This window comes from Pelophylax lessonae (assembly GCF_965119305.1).
Source record: "Pelophylax lessonae genome assembly, chromosome: 3".
Taxonomy (NCBI): Eukaryota; Metazoa; Chordata; class Amphibia; order Anura; family Ranidae; genus Pelophylax; species Pelophylax lessonae.
Genome location: NC_138770.1, coordinates 165046286 through 165066068, shown reverse-complemented (window position 1 = coordinate 165066068; position 19783 = coordinate 165046286). Strand labels below are relative to the sequence as shown.

General features: G+C 40.0%; 1 protein-coding gene across 1 annotated transcript in view; it reads right to left on the bottom strand.

Annotated features, from left to right (window-relative positions):
• Positions 1–9772: 9772 nt before the first annotated feature.
• The window catches only part of FBXO25 (F-box protein 25), a 53708-nt gene continuing 43697 nt past the window's right edge, over positions 9773–19783 (bottom strand). The window contains exon 10 of the mRNA XM_082252013.1: positions 9773–10103. Coding sequence (XP_082108139.1) covers positions 10014–10103 — 90 coding nt within the window. The 3' untranslated portion in view covers positions 9773–10013. The remainder of the gene's footprint in view (positions 10104–19783) is intronic.

The window sequence follows — 19783 nt, the reverse complement described above, 5'->3', positions numbered from 1 at the left end:
ATTTTGTTGCAATCACATCTGTTTATAAAATTTGAATAATACATTTGTAATCAACACCAGCCGTACTTGGGTCTAATGGTGTTGAGCGCCGTTAAGTGAAGAAGAGAAGCGCCACTATAAGGATATTTTGGAATGTTCAATTTCTTTATTATCTGTATGTTGTACCATTCGCCCTAATGTGGTGGTGATTGCGATATTCCTTTTTGCAAGTTCTGGTGTCACAGCCGGCCGGGGAATGCGCACCGCCCAGATGGGGGGAGGATATAAGGAGGTGACTGTGCCGCATGCCCGCGCCCCCTGTTGAAGTTCTTTGGTGACAAAACGCATTAGGGCATGAGCACACGGTCACCCCGGCAACCCAGAGCGTCTGACGTCACACCTAGGGACTCGAAAGTCCGTTGGCTGGTACCGAGCCGCGGACTGTACGAGGACCACAAGCGGTGTTAGAACACACAGCCGTGAGGGTGCCTAGTTTTTACTAAGTGATTATTTTATGCTGCAAATGTGAGTATATATATATATTGATCATTTTAATATAATAAAATCAGTTTGTACGGTATACACTATGAATTCCCCCTTGTGATTGCATGGTATTGCTGGGATTGGGAGATATCTGCTGGATCGCTTGCTGTCCAGGTGGTCTGTGGTTTGCTGGTTTTCAAGGGACCGGTCCAGGGAGCCTTGCCAGAGGATTGATCTATAAAGGTGCAATATACATGTTCTGAAGGTACGTGGGTACTACCACAGGGGGTCCACAGAGGTGCGGTGAAGGTGCACATCATCTTGTGTATTAAGCACTGCATTATTGATATTATTGATGAATTTTAGCTCATTGGCATTGAGCTTATGGACTTTGGAGACTGTGTCCTATATGCACTGCTAGTGTTTATATGTTCATAAGGGAAAAACTTGGTGTGAATAATTTATACACCTTCTTTAATATTGATTTTTACTACTTTGCATTCCCCTGGGACTTAAAATTAAGCACATGACATCAAACGTGTATGTATAGATTTAGGGATGGGAGGCCCTGAATAAAAATGGTGCTTTAGGCTACAATTTTCCCCTCACATTTATTACCCTTTTACCATTGACCCTTCTTTTGTATTGAATTTTAAAGGAGTTGTAAATTCAGGAAGGTTTTTTTTATCTTCATGCATTCTTTGCATGAAGATAAAAAAAACCTTGTGTGTAGCAGCCCCCTTAGCACCCTCTAATACTTACCTGTGCCCCATATCTGTCCAGTGATGTCCACGAGTCCATCGGCCGCCCTGGGATTCTCCCTCCTCATTGGCTGAGATAGTCACGGCGCCGTTAGCTCCCACGGCTGTCAAAGTCAGGGAGTCAATCAGGAGAGAGAGAGAGAGAGAGAGGGGGCAGGGCCGAACGGCAGCTCAAGGTCTGAATGGACACACGGAGCTTCAGCTCGGCTCAGGTGCCCCCATAAGCTGCTTACTGTGGGGACACTCGATAGGAGAGAGGGGCCAGGAGCAGGAACCAGGGACCCAAGAGGAGGAGGATCCGGGCTGCTCTGTACAAAACCAACTGCACAGAGGATGCAAGTATATCATGTTTGTTATTTAAATAATAAAAAAAAAAAACACGAGAATTTACAATCACTTCAACTGTTCTGCACAAAACTGTTGCTGCTTCAGGAATCCTGTATAAGAATATAACATTTCCATATAAGTTAGCTCCTCCTTAGCATTTATTAACCTTAGCATTTATTAACCTTAACTGTAAAAGGGGTGCAATTATCTACTGTAATGGTGTAGCAATTTATACTAGGTTAAAGAGTCAGCGCCAGCCAACTAGCATTTTTAGGAAAAGCACAACAATCTCAGCCTAAATATTTATTTTAGATTGCCTTCAATAAAAAGGTGTCCTCATATTATATAAAGTCATCAGAAAAGTCTATGGGGTTGATTTACTAAAACTGGAGAGTACAAAATCTGGTGCTGCTCTTTATAGAAACCAGTTTTCAGTTTTTTCTGTCAAAGCTGAAGTTAAAGGCTGATTGGCTACCATGCACAGCTGCACCAGATTTTGCACTCTCCAGTTTTAGCAAATCAACTCCCATGTGTTTCAAGACAAGGTGCGTCTCTAAACACTAATGGGCCATACACACTCTAGATTTTCTGAAGACTTTTTCCTTTAGACTTACCAAAACCAGATAATATGAGGTCAAACCCAAACACTTTCAATTTGTATGCAATCTGGCAGGCCCTTGCACTACATAGAAAAGGCAAATCTGAAGGAAATCTAACCACAAAAGTTGGATAGTGTGTATCCAGCTTAAGAAAAATGGCTGATCTTTTCTAAGCCTCATTTCACAAAAGCATGAAGTACTTTCATTCCTGTATATAATTAGCTTTTTAAAAATAACACTTGTGTGTTGTTCTCTTGAGCACATTGGGGAGAAAAAAATAATAATGATAAATATAATTATATAAATAGTATATGTATCAATATTTTTTTCTCCCCAATGTGCTCAATGCACACATATGGGGTGGCTGGCTTATATACTGATATTGGCGGGTCTTTTGGTCTCCCCTGCAATCCGTGTGCAGAGGTCTAATTGCCTGTCTTTTTCCAAAGTATTATTGGTGTCTGGCCATCTGTCGTAGTTTCAGTGTATCCATCTCTTATTTTGTTTGAGGGAATGCTATATGGTGTTTGACTTTTTCTCCCAGTCCTGCACAGGTAAGCCTGCGCACGCATTTTGTGTGGTGGGCATTTGGCGATGCACTTTATGTGGCGGTGGCCATTGGCCCCTGTCCACTCGGTGCTCGCCTTTCCTGTGTCGGTGGTTGTTGGTCCCCTGTCATTTCCTCCCTTCCAGGACGGAGCGATGCTAGCTTCTGACGTCATTTCCGGGGCGCCAGTTGTGATACTTCCGGTCCGTCTGCTGTGAGGCGATGACTTCCGGGTCTTGCCGACTAGGGGGAGGAACCCATTGCGCGGTTTCCCGCCGCGCATGGGTATATACTGGGGACGCCAAGGGCCACTGGCGGCGCCATCACTTTCCGCTCTCCTCTGAGGAAAGAGGCGGACTCCTGATTGAACACAGACTACATTGGAAACCACAGATCGGGGCTGAGTTGTTTGCCATTCTATGAAGGCTTTGCCGTATTCCAAACCCAGGATACAACCATATACTTTCTCTTGTGAGTAATCTTGAATATATTGGTCCGGGGTTGTATCCTTGGGTACAATCGGCAGACTTGGTGGTTGGGGGTGGGGTTGGCTATTCTGATCCCACTTTTTTCTTCCCCCCCCCCCCCAGAACGTTTGGCAAATTTCCTCTCCCATTTGTTGGATTATCAATGGTTGTATTATTTCTCTTTTTCTTTCAAGGCACTGCACTTTAGGGGTCTCTTTATATCTGTACCTCCTGACCCTACTGGGATTACAAGTGTATCCATCCCTCTCTCTGTTACCAGTCCACCTGAATACCGAAGATATGGATGAATTGAGCTAGAATAGGAGATACGGTGGGTGGTGTTTCATGTGTCAGTATGTGGAGTGTTCACGTTTTTGGCCATTTTCTGTCAACAAATGTAATATATTTTCATATGTTTTCTTTCTTTGTTTGTTGGTTTGTTTTTGATTTTACAGAAAGGGGATCACAACATTTTTACATCCCTGATGAAGATTTGAACTCAAAAGTTCAATTATTTCAAAACGCGTTGGATTTATTACTCCCCCCCTTCCTTGGGGGTCACACCCCAGGGTGGGAGTTGTGTATCCCCATTTCCTCTCCCCTTTGGTATACATTGTTGTATACCACCTTCGGTCCTACTTGCCCATGACCAACTTTGGTATCTTCCGTTTTTGGCCATGGGACTAGGATGAGGTCATGTGAGCCATTCATGTTTGGCACATTGTCATTTTTTTAACCAGATTTGAATAAATATTCACTTTTATATATATTTTTGTTTTGCTTCCTTTTCATTTCTTTGTTTTTGATTGCCTTAAAAATCCCCCCCCCCCCCCAAGAGGAGAACAACACACAAGTGTTATTTTTAAATGTCTTATGGGATTATGGCAATCATAGGTCACTCATCATCTGGGACCACTTCTTTGTATATAATTAGCTTTATCTATATTGTTTCAAAAATATGAATGTAAAAAAAAAAAAAACAATTATTAAAAAAAAAAAGTATCAGATGAGAGTTTGGGGAGCTTATATTGTAATGTTTCAATAAAATAGGTATTTGCCATTCACTCTTGCCCCATAACCTGTAGGCAACATCTGAAGCTCCAATGCAGTCATTTGATTGAACCTTGCAGGCAGCTCACCTACCATGTACACTAATAAATAGAGATTGATGTAAATTAAGACAAGATTTATCTGGGCTCCGACACTCTGCATACAATTGTTTGCAGAAGACCTTATTCACTTTACATAACCACCTCTGAAAACTGTAAAAACACAGTAATTACACAAACATTTAAAATTAAGAATCATTTTATTCAAATTTTTTCTTCAATAGACAAAATCAGACACAATGCATGTGTTTTACATTCTTAAATATACAATAAACATTTTACAAGCAGTTCTTTGCAATAACTTTTAGCAGGTAGTACCTTTCTACATTACATATTACCACTTCTTCAAATATGCAACAGCACAACTTTGAATTCAATCACATTTTACTCTTTACTGTAAAAACAAGAATAAAGCACATTTTCGAAAATTATATTTTGAAAAAATAGAATAGTATCCTAATAGCATCAAAGAAGCAATGCCCTTTAGAACAAAATACAAAAATCATACTGGTCATCTTTCGTGCATTTTAATGCTTGCTCCCAAGTTTGCCATAGATGGCAGTGATGAGAACCATGTTATGCCAGGGAAGCTGCACCATATATTCTGCAATATAGACGCGCAATCTTATTTTCAGTAAATTAAGTATTCACGGCTTACTAGGTAGGGCTGGTGTACGAAATGCTCATTCTTACAACCTGCTGCCGTACGGTGACCTAACATATACATGAAATGCAAGATCAGCCCATCATATTTTTATAGTCCCGGCAGTTACAAAACACTGCATCACAATAGCTCACACAAAGGGCACATTTAGGATCCTACTTCCTACAGTTTATGAATCTGCCCACTGGTTTTTGGGAATTAACATAACTACAGTACATTAAAAAAAGTGCCTAAATAGTAAAAAATGTGCATTTCAAAATGTCTAAGTGTAATAAAAGGTGCCACATTGTCTAAACAATTCAACTTGAAAATAATGCAAGTACAGCCCTAAGGCTAACAGATTGGAACCACATTCAAATTAAATGCTTACAGTAGATCTAAACTCCAAGCAAAAATATCTAAAATTTGGTATGGAAGGGATACAACATTTTATTTTTAATTTGTTATTTTTGTCTTTTTGTTCTCTGATGTTAATGCTGCTCTTATTGCAGGTTACCTCTACATGTGGGTGTGTGTCCCCTAATGATACTGCGGGGCTGGCTCTTCTTCAGGTTTAGTCAATGGATGCCACAGGCTGAAGGTGTAGGTATCACCACATCAGTCTGCAACTAAAATGAGTGAGCAGCCAATGGTGACAATACTGGTCCTCCATACATTTAAAGTGATAACGCTCACTTACTGTACGACAGGAAGGCAGCCCAAACACTGAGGGACTGGCATGCTGCAATATATTACATTTTTTTTTTGGAAGAACCAAAATGCAGATCATAGAATACTTTCCCAGCCACTGCTAAGAGATGGATTTTAAAACACGAGTTTTACTAAAAATAAGGGAACCACTTTGCATAATTTCCTTGTAACGGCTATGTATATATGAAGCTTAGCTATTGACAAAACCAGGGGAGAAATGGCTGAAGAACCTTAAAATTCTCCAAATTGAAAAATCAGAAAACACAAACACTTCGTTCCTACAAATAAAAAAAAAAAAAATATAGGTTGTATAAAATTATAGTCTGGTTTTACAATGTGGCATTTTTAAGACTCAAACCTAGCTTAGAAGAAATCTTCGATAAGCGCAAACGATTTTATAAAAAGTTTAAGCTCAAAAAGACAAAAAAAAAAAAAAATCCATTAGGTGTGCAAAAAGGTTTTTTTTGCTTGTAAAAATGTAATTCTAAAATATACAATAAAGTACTTACTGGAGTCATCCTCCGAAAAAATTAAATGAAGCTACTCAGTAAAGGGGTAAGTTTAAGCACGTCTGCACAATTCTAATAATTTAAAGTGGATCTATCAACAATTTTACAAGTCTGAATGAATTCCCGACAATCCACAATATACAGAAACCGTAAAAATGAAAAACAAAAATTAAAAAAAAAAAATAAAAAAAAAAATAAGGTTATTGGCCTGCTAGTGACAGGTAGCTTTTCTTAGTTTCCCCTCCCACTGGTGACCCATGTAGTGTTATGGCAGATCACAAGGTAGGGGCAGCAGGGGTCTAATCAGTAGGAGGCTATGAAAGTTATTTTTACATTGCCCATCACAGACAGAGGAGGAAGAAACATTGGAGTTGTGCGGGTGGGATAGATTTTTACAATGGCTGGTCCCAGGCTGAGCAGGAGAAGGCTGAGCTTTGTATGACTTGTATACACAGACAAGAATACAAAAGGCCCCTGCAAGAGCACTGGATCATCTATGGGCCAGCATTAAAGTCCTCACCCTAAACAAAATTCACTGCCTTTCTGGGAAAAAAATATGAAGGCATTGTCAGGGTAGGTACTGTGATTTCTTAAATATATGGTAAGTCTGCTTTAAAGCTGGCCACACATTGATAAAAAGTCGGTTGGTTCAGCAGGGACTGCTAAATTTTGATCCATGTATGGGCACTGTGGTTGTACAGCAGTCTAACCGCCCTGTTGGGCTTTCCCTACTCGATCAGTGCTGCAGGATACAGTTGGCTGTGCTGATCAAGTCTCCCCACTGTCAGAATACAATAGCTCAGTAGAAAGGATTCTCCAATCCACATTAAGTGTGTTGGTGGGGGAACAAATTTTATTTCATTCAACAAATTAAAAAAAAAAAAAAAAAAAAGAAAAAAAAAAAAGAAGAAGGACTTCTCTGTGGGCTGCCCAACACTGGTATTTAAATCCTTGTATATGCCCATGACTGCTTCTCTTAAGTGCAATTGTTAGCAGCAAGGCTTTTTTATTGCAGAAGAGACCCATCCCTTGGTGCCAAAATGAACTAACTTTCACTCGCCCAGACTGGCCAATCAAGATGGCTGAAGACCCCCAAACCCAGAAAAAGAAAAGGTGAAAAGGTCAACGGTGACAAGGGAGCTTGCAGACTTTGTATCCTTGGGGCAGAGATAATTAATGCTTTAATGAAAATAAAAAAAAAAAAATACATTTTTACATGCAGTGCTTCCCTCCTGAGGTTTATTTAATCTGCACTCTGGTAGACCATTAGTGATTAGCAGGCACATCGAGGTTATTGAGGTTAGGGTGATTCCAGTAGCACATTTTGTCTATGGTGTTACATCATGTGTGAACATGACTACCCATCAAATTATGACAGAAAACAAATGAGTCTCTATGTTGGAAGTTACACAAGTTTAATGAGGTCATCCCCTCCCTTTGCTGGTACTGACCTCTTCAAACCTGTCTTGTAGTTACATGCTCTTTGTACCTCAAATCATGGAGGATTCTGCAGCAGAGAACAACAATGAAAGGCAAGTATTGAGGGGGGGCTGGGCTAAAAAAAAGTTGGCCACTTTACCTTAAATTGGCAAACTGACAGTCTAAAAAAAAAAAAAAAACTGTGTTGCTTACAGTCTCTAAACAGCTTCAGACTTTTAGAAGCAGAGACTGTACCCATTTGAGATACTTGCATAAGAGGCCCATTGTTGAGAACCGTTCCCAATGGCTGCCATTCGGGTCTAAGCTCTGAGTCAAAACATAACTAAAGTTATAAACCTAGGAATTAGCTTTGTGACAAATTCATTTTAATAGGGCCAATGCCAACAATGTTAACATTTTATTTATGGAGAAAATGTTTGTATGCTAAAAGAACCACCAGTATCTTAACCCCCACCCGTCCTATAGATTTATTTACTGAACATGCAGCTATAGATTTATTTACTGCACATGCAGCATTTTCATTGTCATTAAAAAAGGAGTTTTCAATTCACTTTAACAAAAACTAACAAAAGGAACTGTAGTTTGGACTCCAATTGCAGAAGAGTTTACCTTCTCGTCTGTGCCCCAAATGGGGGGGGGGGGGGGCTAGTAGTTGTCACTGTAACAGAAGTCACAGACAGCTGGATACTATGGGGTTTAATTAAGCTTTAGCAATAAAACCTGGATGCCGATTGGTTTCTCTGCAGAATCGTAACTAATTTTTTCCTCTCTAGCTTTACTAAATAAACCCCTATATCTTCAAGTTATTTCAATATGTTTTACTGGCTTTGGTCTCTGTCCCTTTTAAAGAACTGGTTCCTCTCAGGCTACTATGACCACTGAGTGATCATGTAGACCAGGGGCGCTCAACCTTTTGAAGAGCAAGGGCCACTTAGGCAATCTGGTAACCAGTCGTTGGTCACAATTAACTATGAAGTTTTACTGCCCCCCAACCTTAATTGTAAATGAGGGGGTCCTAAACCCTCTAATAAGGCTGCTTTCACACTGATGTGCTGCGATTTACCCGCACCTGAGGCTTTCCTGTGGGTTAGCTGCACTGAGTCATAGACTTCTATTACATCTTGTGGGTGTGGTGCACTTTCAGAACAGAAAGTGTGCCAAACCCTCACATTGCTCTACAGGCAGTTAGAAAGGTCCCAGGCGAAGTGCACTTGGTTTCTCTCCGCCTGGGACAAGAGCCAGTGCTACAGAGGAAGCATCCCCTTTTGCGGTGCCTGCATCCTCCGCTGCCAGCGCTGGCTCCATGCACTCTGACGCTCTGGGATGGCAACCTGTTGATCCCAATCTGGGCTTGCCAACCAGCTATCCCAGAGCAAGGGCATGTGCTTCCCTGGTTTGAGGTTGCAGGGCCATATCAGAGCGCTCCACGGGTCATGGGTTGAGTAAGACCCTCATTATGGGGAGGGATTTAGGGAAACACAAATCGCCATGCTCACCCACTCAGGGATGCCCATTCCAAGGCATGAAAGCAAGACATGAAGGTGTATCAGTGGCTGCTCTGCTCTAACTTACATGGGCAACTGCACCCAGAGCCTACAAATATTCAACAGGGGAAACAAGGGGATTTGAGTTACAGAGCCTTGGATGTCATAGGTAATAAATTAATTTTGCAGGTAATAAATTTTGCAGCATCTACAACCAATACAAATCTAAATAAAGCTATCTTTTTTTTATTAATCTGGGTAGCAAAAAAAAATAAAAAATATGCCACTGCCTTCTGACTAAAGAAAAAACAAAAAAAACATGTGGTTCTATTAGGTGCCTGCTAAGTAGTTCAGAAAATAAAATTAATGGGAAATCTTAGCATTCTACTCTAATGTGCAGTAATGGATTACTGTGTGTTGTGCCCCATGTTGCCGAAAAAAGATCGGGTGCAGTTTCTGGTGTGCTGGCAACGCATCCAATTCAACATAAGTTAGTGGGCAGGTGTTAATTGCTTCACACAGGTTTAACCTGCCCACGGTCTCAAAAAGTGCATCAGCATCCCTTCTTAAAGTGCTACACCTGGAGGAACCTGGAGCAGCTCACGAGCCCCCTGATGAATAAATTTGCCCTGAATACAAAGATTCATTAATAAAAAGTGCACATGAGTAAAAGCAAGGTGTGCAATATTATTCTGGAACTCTGCAAGTCTGTAGTACCATTTATTTACAGTTCAAAACCATCTAATATATTTATATGCACGCTAATTAGTGTAAAGAAACAGGGAATAAAATACAATAATAGTAAGGTTCAGATAAAACATATTTGGTCTTCTCACCTGTACCATGATCCAGCAGAGATAAGTTTTCCATAAACATTTAAACTACCAGCACAAGTCCTTGAAAAATACCCTACATCATTCATACACAAATTACTAACAGAACAATGAACTCCATTCAGAACTGGAAAAGGTCGATAAAGTGCTGTGGAGAGACTGGCGTAAGGCAGCTACTGGGATCATTAGCTGTGCAAGGATGTCCAGAGTCCTGACAGGAGAAAGAAAACCATCAAAAACATAAAATTAACACCTGCTATCCCTTCTCCTTAAAAAACACACACACTTCTAAATTTATATTATATATATATAACATTTTTCAAACACACACAGCATCTCACAAAAGTGAGTACACCCCTCACATTTTTGTAAATATATTATATCTTTTCATGTCACAACACTTTGCTACACAGAGAGTGTACAGCTTGTATCTTGCATAACAGTTTAAATTTGCTGTCCCCCTCAAAATAACTCAACACGCAGCAGCCATTAATATCTAAAATATTTAAACCGCTGGCAACAAAAGGGAGTACACCTCTAAGTGAAAATGTTCAAATTAGGCTCAAAGTCTCAATATTTTGTGTGGCCACCATTATTTTCCAGCACTGCCTTCACCCTCTTGGGCATAGAGTTCACCAGAGCTTCACAGGTTGCCCCTGGAGTCCTCTTCCACTCCTCTATGGTGACATCATGGAGCTGGTTGATGTTAGAGACCTTGCACTCCTCCACCTTCCATTTGAGGATGTCCCACAGATGCTCAATAGGGTTTAGGTCTGGAGACATGCTTGGCCAGTCCATCACCTTTACCCTCAGCTTCTTTAGCAAGGGGGTCGTTATGTTGGAATACTGCCCTGCGGCCCAGTCTCCAAATGGAGGAGGGGGGGGGGGGATCATGCTCTGCTTCAGTATATTACAGTACATGTTGGCATCCATGGTTCCTCAATGAACTGTCGCTCCCCAGTGCCAGCAGCACTCATGCAGCCCCAGACCATGACACTCCCACCACCATGCTTGACTGCAGGCAAGACACTTGTCTTTGTACTCCTCACCTGATTGCCGCCACACACGCTTGACACCAGGCCTGACTTGCTTCCGGAACCCAGCCTCGATGGAGCAGATGTTGATAATGACCCCAAACACACATCCAAGACGACCACTGCTTTGCTAGAGAAGCTGAGGGTAAAGGTGATGGACTGGCCAAGCATGTTCCCAGACCTAAACCCTATTGAGCATCTGTGGGGCATCCTCAAAACGGAAGGTGGAGGAGCGCAAGGTCTCCACCAGCTCCGTGATGTCGTCATGGAGGAGTGGAAGAGGACTCCAGTGGCAACCTGTGAAGCTCTGGTAATCTCCATTCCCAAGAGGGTTAAAGCAGTGCTGGAAAATAATAGTAATAAAAAGAAAAGAGAAGGCGCCTGGCCCTTTAAATAAAAGATTGTTGAACCTGCTGCCCTTTTAATTGTAATAAAACAATAAATAGGTATATATCATAGGTAAAAAGGCGCTGGTAATCTTAATATATCACGTGTTATAAAAATTAATAGGTGATTTAAAGTGTAATATATGTGATTAAAAATTGCTACAAATATATATATGATCTACTATTGGTGCAATTAGCAAAGAAAAGTGCATACCAGTGCAATTTCAATTCAGAAGTGTTTGTGCTTCTCAAAGTAAATTAATCCACAAAGGTGTGGATCAGTGAACCAATAAATAGATATATAAAGAATTCCATACAAAAATCACATAAGAATATATAAAAATATAAATATATAAAATGTGCTCCAAGTAGTGTTTAAAAGTCCAGGCAATAGCATGCAATCAAAATTGTGCTTGGTGGATTCTTATTAATCCCTTCACAGTGCTCCAGGTGCTGGGATGTGACAACCGTCAATTAAGAAGTGCTTGTGCTTCTCAAAGTAAATTAATCCACAAAGGTGTGGATCAGTGAACCAATAAATAAATATATAAAGAATTCCATACAAAAATCACATAAGGATATATAAAAAAAAATCACATAAGAATATATAAAAAAGTATAAATATATAAATGTGCTCCAAGTAGTGTTTAAAAGTCCAAGCAATAGCATGCAATCAAAATTGTGCTTGGTGAATTCTTATTAATCCATTCACAGTGCTCCAGGTGCTGGGATGTGACAACCGTGGCCTCTTACCAGCTAGCAGCAGGACGCTCGTTAAGCGAAATGCATTGTGGTCAATGCTAACCCGGAAGTAACACACAGAGGCATTCGGAACAGAGGCTGGGATACACATCCACCGCCGCAATACAAAGAAAGGGGGAAAGGAGATACAGGGTGCTGCAGATCCCCGGAGAATATCTTCCTAAGACCCAAAAAAACGATTTTGTACTGCCGAATTGCCCAGTGCCAGGAGGGCACAACAAATAGTAAGAGGCTAATTGTCACCTTATAGTGTATGTTTTTTGGAGAATAAAACAGTATTTCACTATTGGAGGCTATTTGTTCTTCTATATCTTTATGTGTATGGGGGGACTACATGGTCCAACTCGAGTAATATAGGAGCCAGAGATCCAAGCAATCGAGGAGAGGTCTGATCCACCCAATAAAGGGATCACAGGCGTTGGGGGTCCTTGTGACCTGCTGCTAGCTGGTAAGAGGCCACGGTTGTCACATCCCAGCACCTGGAGCACTGTGAATGGATTAATAAGAATTCACCAAGCACAATTTTGATTGCATGCTATTGCTTGGACTTTTAAACACTACTTGGAGCACATTTATATATTTATACTTTTTTATATATTCTTATGCGATTTTTTTATGGAATTCTTTATATATTTATTTATTGGTTCACTGATCCACACCTTTGTGGATTAATTTACTTTGAGAAGCACAAGCACTTCTTAATTGACGGTTGTCACATCCCAGCACCTGGAGCACTGTGAAGGGATTAATAAGAATCCACCAAGCACAATTTTGATTGCATGCTATTGCCTGGACTTTTAAACACTACTTGGAGCACATTTATATATTTATATTTTTATATATTCTTATGTGATTTTTGTATGGAATTCTTTATATATCTATTTATTGGTTCACTGATCCACACCTTTGTGGATTAATTTACTTTGAGAAGCACAAACACTTCTGAATTGAAATTGCACTGGTATGCACTTTTCTTTGCTAATTGCACCAATAGTAGATCATATATATATATTTGTAGCAATTTTTAATCACATATATTACACTTTAAATCACCTATTAATTTTTATAACACGTGATATATTAAGATTACCAGCGCCTTTTTACCATGGAAAATAATAGTGGCCACACAAAATATTGACATTTTGGGCCCATATTGGACATTTTCAATTAAGGATGTATTTAATTGTTGCCAGCGGTTTAGACATTAATGGCTGTGTGTCGAGTTATTTTGAGGGGATAGCACATTTACATTGTTATAGAAGCTGTACACTCACTACTTTACATTGTAGCAAAGTGTAATTTGTTCAGTGTTGTCACATGAAAAGATATAATAAAATATATACAAAAATGTTAGGGGTGTACTCACTTTTGGGAGATACTGTATATACATATAATATATATATATATATATATATATATATATATATATATATATATATATATATATATATACATATATATATACATACATACACACACACACATATACACACACATATATATATATATACACATACATACATACATACATACATACATACATACATATACACACAGTTTTTGTTAATCTAAAAATTGATATGCTTTCTATTTATTTTAACCTTTCTACCTCTGAAGGAACCCTTAAAAAAAATGTCAAATCTCAGGGACACTGAATATTTTAGTGCTTCTATGTTGTTAGTCAATAGTGAAGTTCCGCATTTCATTATAGAAACCTATACAGCACTGATGATTAAAGAAAACACACGTACAAACAATTAAAGGTGTCAATCTGCTACTGCTGAAGAACTCACTGTAACCTCTAGAAAAACCTTCCTAGGGATCCACAGATCACTGGCTAAGAAAGGCGATTTAAATAAAAACAGAAAATTTCACAACCTACGATTTTTACAATTGTAACCCTAAATGACACTTCAACTAAAATGTTCTCTGCTTCTATTATTTTGCAAGAAGGTCCCTAACAAAAAAAATGATATATATATATAATCTCTTTCCAAACAGAATTTACATCTTTCAGAGCCAGTAATTAGCTGCAGTCTGCATGATTAGCAGTAAGAGTGGGTTAGGGCAATGCCACGTACCATTTCTGGTATACCTATAGGCTTTTACACTGGATGATTACATTCATAGCAGCCAACATTTCCATTTGAGAGAGATTAAAGGGGACACGTCACACTATGGTATTATGAATGGGAAAAAAAAAAAAAAAACAGAAGCATAACATGCATGCAGTTAATATGCTACCGTTTAAAAAAAGGTAACAGATGACAATGGGATTAAAGAAGGACTCTAGGCAACAAGTAGAATAAGCTGCCAATTTACCAAGGGCTACATCGTCTCTAGACTGTTGGGGCTTCTGGGGGATTGTTTTATGTACTACCTCCAGGCATACAGGGGAAAATAGCATGAAAAGTGTAGCAAAAAAGGACCAGTAAGGAATTCTGGGAAAGCAGGAAAAGTAAGGATGTAAGTGGAAGGTAATGAGTGATAATCAGGCCACCAGACCCTCCAAAAATAGAGAATACATGGACTGGGTAGTAGCCACAGCCTTTCCAAAACAGCTCCTGAGTAGGCATGAGCTTCGAGTATACAGTACTGAAAGTTTGAGGCAAACCCAGCTTGTTCAAGGTTTGCAGTTCGGTGAACTAACGCAGTAGTTCAGACGCAAAAATTCTTTGGAGAAAAAGAACGCACAGCAAGGGCCTCTGAATTTGCATCAGCTGGCTTAGATGTGCCAATAATGAGGCCTTTGTCATGAGCTAGCCCCCTCAAGATAGCTCATAATTGGTCTGCTTCCTGGAATAAGAGCTAGACATCCCAGGAGGCAGCAGGAGGCTGGACACATCATCCTGGCCTAGGCGGGGATTTAGGAAGTGCAACCATTCAAAAATAAAAAATATATAATTTAAAAAAGAAATTCTAAAAGTTTATAAAGGGATGGAGAAGAGACAGAAGAGAGGAAGTGCTATTTGTAGGTGTAGGCCTGCTTTAAAGTGGGGCTTTTGTTTCAGGGTGTTTTTATCCATTTCAGGGGATTTATTGGGATTGTTGAAAATTTTTTTTTTTTTTTGTGCTGAAAGGTCCCCCAAAAAAAAGAGGGGGGGGGGCAGACTGGTTTTAAGGGTGGTATTTTGAGGGTTTCTTAATTTTTACTATGCTGACAGGTCCTTTTTTTTTTTTTTGGGATGCTCAAAAGCACAGCACTTGTTACTGAACATATGTTCCTGGATAAAAAATAAGTTAGATCATTCCCATTTAACAGATCTCACTATCCTCGGATAAAATTAAAGTTAAAACAATATGCAAGCCCAACATTTCATATTCCTGATATGTGCCTGCTGCTTCATGTACTTGTATGAAAAAGTATCCTGTTCACTTTGTATTGCTTCCTTTGTGTAAAATCCCTGGTGTTCTGGTCAGTCCCTTTTTTTTTTCTTCTTTTTATAGGAAATCAAACACACAACCTCACCCCCACTAGGCATGAGAGCACAGTGTTGTTGGTCCTGTAGCTGTGCTGGGAACTCCGCCTGCTCTCCAATGATCAGGCTTGTCATTACCCCCCTCTCCCTGCACAACACTGGGAAGATCAGTGTACTGCTGTTTCTCTCTCCTCCCCCCCCCCCCCAACTCTTTTGCAGCTGAGAACAGAGGGAATGTAATTGCTTTAAAAAGGAAAAAAAAAAAGGGCATTTATAATATTTTATAACTATATACAAATGTTTTACCTTTCATGTCTATTTTAAACTGAACGGGTTGTTACAGGACGAGGGTTTACAATCACTTTAAGCTTAAAAGTGGTTGTAAAGTCAGAAGGATTTTTTATCTTAATGCATTCTGTGCATTAAGATAAAAGGCCTTCTGTGTGCAGCAGCCCCCCCCCCCCAATACTTACCTGAGGTCCATCCACTGTATATCCAGCAATGTTACAGGTGTGTCTCGGCTGCCCAGGACTCCCGTTCTCATTGGCTGAGACAGTCAGCCAATGAGGAGAGAAAGGGGATGGGACAGGCCATGCCACAGCTTAGCATCTGAATGGACATAGGGAGCTGTGGCTCGGCTTGGGTGCCCCTATAGCAAGCTGCTTGCTGTGGGTGTAGTCAGCAGGAGGGAGGGGCCAGGAGTGCTGAAGAGGGAACCAATAAGAGGAGGATTGGGGCTGCTCTGTGCAAAACCACTACACAGAGCAGGGAAGCGACTTATTTTTTTATTAAAAAAAAAAAACACGAGACATTAGTATCACTTTAAATCGGTTAGGACAATTATCCCAGATTAAAAGCACCTGCAGTCTCTTAATTCTTGTGGAAAAATCAGTTTGTCTCCAATAAATTTGGGTCTAAAATGTATATTTAAAATTGGCCAGCAGCAGGGGGATGTTTTAAACTTCTGTGCCGTCTGACTCGCTCAAGGCCAAAAATTAGCAAAAAAATTATTAATGGGGTTTGGCACCAAGTTCAGTGTTTGCGGATTTTAGGCAAGATTTGACTAACCCTACATGAACTGAATACAGACAAAATTGTGGTATAATGTAAACCATATACAAACATGCAAATGGGGCTAATCAAAGTTTTTTTTTATTATTAAAAAGCAAAACTAGCAAACTAATGGCTACATGACTGAAAAAAAATATATATATATATAAAGTGAATCTAAAGCCAAAACATTTTTCATATTTGCATTTGCAATATTCTTTGTGTCCCCGGATGGAGTCACCCCTAGCATGGGTTATATAAAAAAAATAAATAAAAAAAAAAAAAAAAACACCATTGTCTCCAGTACAGAAATGGAGGAAAAATTCCAAAAATGTTTGAGTTGTCACAATATTAGGATGAGAGGAAATTTCCAAATGAGAAAACTTGTTCCAGTGACAACTATATAGGTGGGGATACCACCTTGCTTTGGAGATTCTCTAACTTTTAGCTGTGTTTCTGGCACAGGCAGTGAGAAGAAATCTCTAAGGCTCACATCTATGCAGGTGTGGTGCATTTTTTGCATGATGTCAAGTGTTGGGTTTTGGGCAGCACATTCATTTCAATGTTTACAATGAACCGCTTTTTATTTATTTACGTAAAAAAAAAAACCTTTATCCCAAAAAGATAATAAACTGTTTGATGTAACTGGTTTTAAAGTATTAGCTGGAGTTTGGCATTGTTACTGTATTTAAATCTGCTAGTCCATATAAAACACTCTCCTTCCCCCAGAAGGACAATGCTGCTGTCCAAAAGGTGCCCCTTCATTCAGAGTGGAGGGCACTCTAATACAGCAGGTGTGTTAATGGCCAGATTACCAGGAAAAGACAGGGGGGGGGGGGGATACAGCCACCACATCTAGTGACTGGTAAGCTGCAATACACTACATTTTTTTTTTTTAGCCTCTACTGCGGATACTATATACCATTTATTTTATTTTTCCATACATTTCTGAGCTGCGCTATCAAAATTTATAAAGTATATCAAGTATTCAATTATATAAATAGTTAAAAAAATATTAAATCATATATGTCCACATAAGTGATAGTGAATTCTTCTTAAATGTTCAAACACCTTGGGTATCCATCACTGAAGGTACATAACATCCTTGTGCAAAAACCGCCACCTCTTGTAGAAAAAAAAGGCACGCTTACCCACTGTCAAATTACCTTTTTTTTCTAGGAAGATCTAAAAGTCTCATTCCACTCACTGGAATTTAGAAGGGGATATGGAAACAAAATGCTCCAATAGCGTTCCCCTGGGCGACGTTACATGTGATGAAACGCATAGGGTGGAGCTGTGTGCTGACATTGTGTTCTCATGATCCCAAGACGCGTCATCCCAAGAGGCGTTATTACTACTTGTGATCCTAAGAGGCGTTATTATCAATGTTCCCTCTAATTTTTACTGTGCCGAGCAAATAAAAACATTTCTGAGCTCCCCAACCTTTTTTATCGCCGCGGACCAGTCAACGTTTGATAATTTTTCTGTGGCCCGCTGAGGGGGGGGGGGGGGGACGTCAATGCAGAGTGACCAGCGTGCCCCCAATCAATGCAGAGTGCCAACAGCATTGTCCCCAATTAATGCAGAGTGCCACAGTATTGCTCCCAATCAATGTAGAGATGCCAGTGTGCCACTTTTTTTTTACATGACCCGCTCCCTGATTGTCCAGGAGGAGGATCCGTGTGACAATAGCGAATTTTCATTCGCTATTGTCACACAATGGGCGTGCTCTCGGGGCACACACTCTGCTCCCCGGCCGCCACGTCTGTGGCTGTGCGATCTGCATCTGTGCTTGCGCGGGACTGTCAATGACACTGCGCGTCCGCGGATGCGCGCACCTTAAAGGGAACATTGGTTATTACTACAATTTTTTTGATGTCAGTGAGATTCTAATAAACCACATAAAAGAGTTTTATACTACTGGAGCATTTTGTTTCCATATCCCCATCTAAATTCCACTGACAGGATGTTTGGCGGAGGAATACCATAAATGCCCTGTCCCCTGGGTAAACTGTATGGAGCGGTTCCTTATGACCTATACTTGGATGATTCGGTTCTGAGCCTTTTAGACCTTTCTAGAGATAGAAGGTAACTTACTGTGGGACAAGTTTTGGATGAGTAGCCAGCATTTGTCACTTCGCACAGTCCGCACTGCAGGCGGCCGTTTCATCTTCATTTTTTCACTACGCTTTTAAATATTCATTCGATGTAAGTGCACTTCTTTTTAATAAATCTGTGTTTTAAAAGATAATGCACTATGCGAGTCTCTCTCCTTCTGCACGCCAACCACATGTTTGAGTCTGTCAGTACATGAGCTGACTACCCCAGCTGCAAGCGGTGAGAGAGGGAGGATCGGGTCTGTGCTTAGGGAAGCTGGCCAGTTTCTATTCGATCAGCTGTTTCATCTTAGAAGATCTCGGTCAGAGAGCAGTAGCGGAGAGGTATCGGACTCCATATACTGAGAAACCTGGGATCGCTATGCTGCTTGCCCGCGGTTAGCTGGTAAGTGAGCATTACCTCTATCACATACTGCATTGGAATTTCATCTGTCTATGCTCATTTGTTCTTGGGAGACCGCTTATGACCTTCGTCCTGTGTATTTGGAAGGACTGCCTTTTCAGTTTTCACACACTGAATATACAGGACTTCACTGCAAATTAACCCTTTGTATTTGGAAGGACTGTTTTTTTCAGTATTTCACACTGAGTATATAGGACTTGAAAACTCTATTATAGATTTGTTCTTTCACAGACAATACATTCACTATAGGGGAATATTGTTTTTTCACAAGTCAGCACTCATACACAATACCATTGAACTGTGTGTTTTTTCATTAATCTAGTGATCTTTTGGTCACATATTTTATAGGATAGCGCACTATTTTTATTTAAATTTTTTATTTTCCAACATTCAGGAATTTTTATTGCAGCAATCCCCACATTCTGACCAGCGCATCTTCACCCACAACATAACACAACTTACCGTGGGTAAGCAGTCACTTTTTCTACAAGAGGTAGTGGTTTTTCACAAGGATGTTATGTACCATTGGTGATGGATATCCAATAGGTTTGTGCACATGTCAGAAGAATTCTATATCGCTCACATGGACTTTTAGGATTTAATAATTGAAAACTATTTTTTATGGTGCATAATACGACAATTTATCAATTTGGATAGTGCAGCTCAGAAATGTTTAATTTATCATCAGTGTCAAAAATCTCACGGTTGAGAGACTTTAAA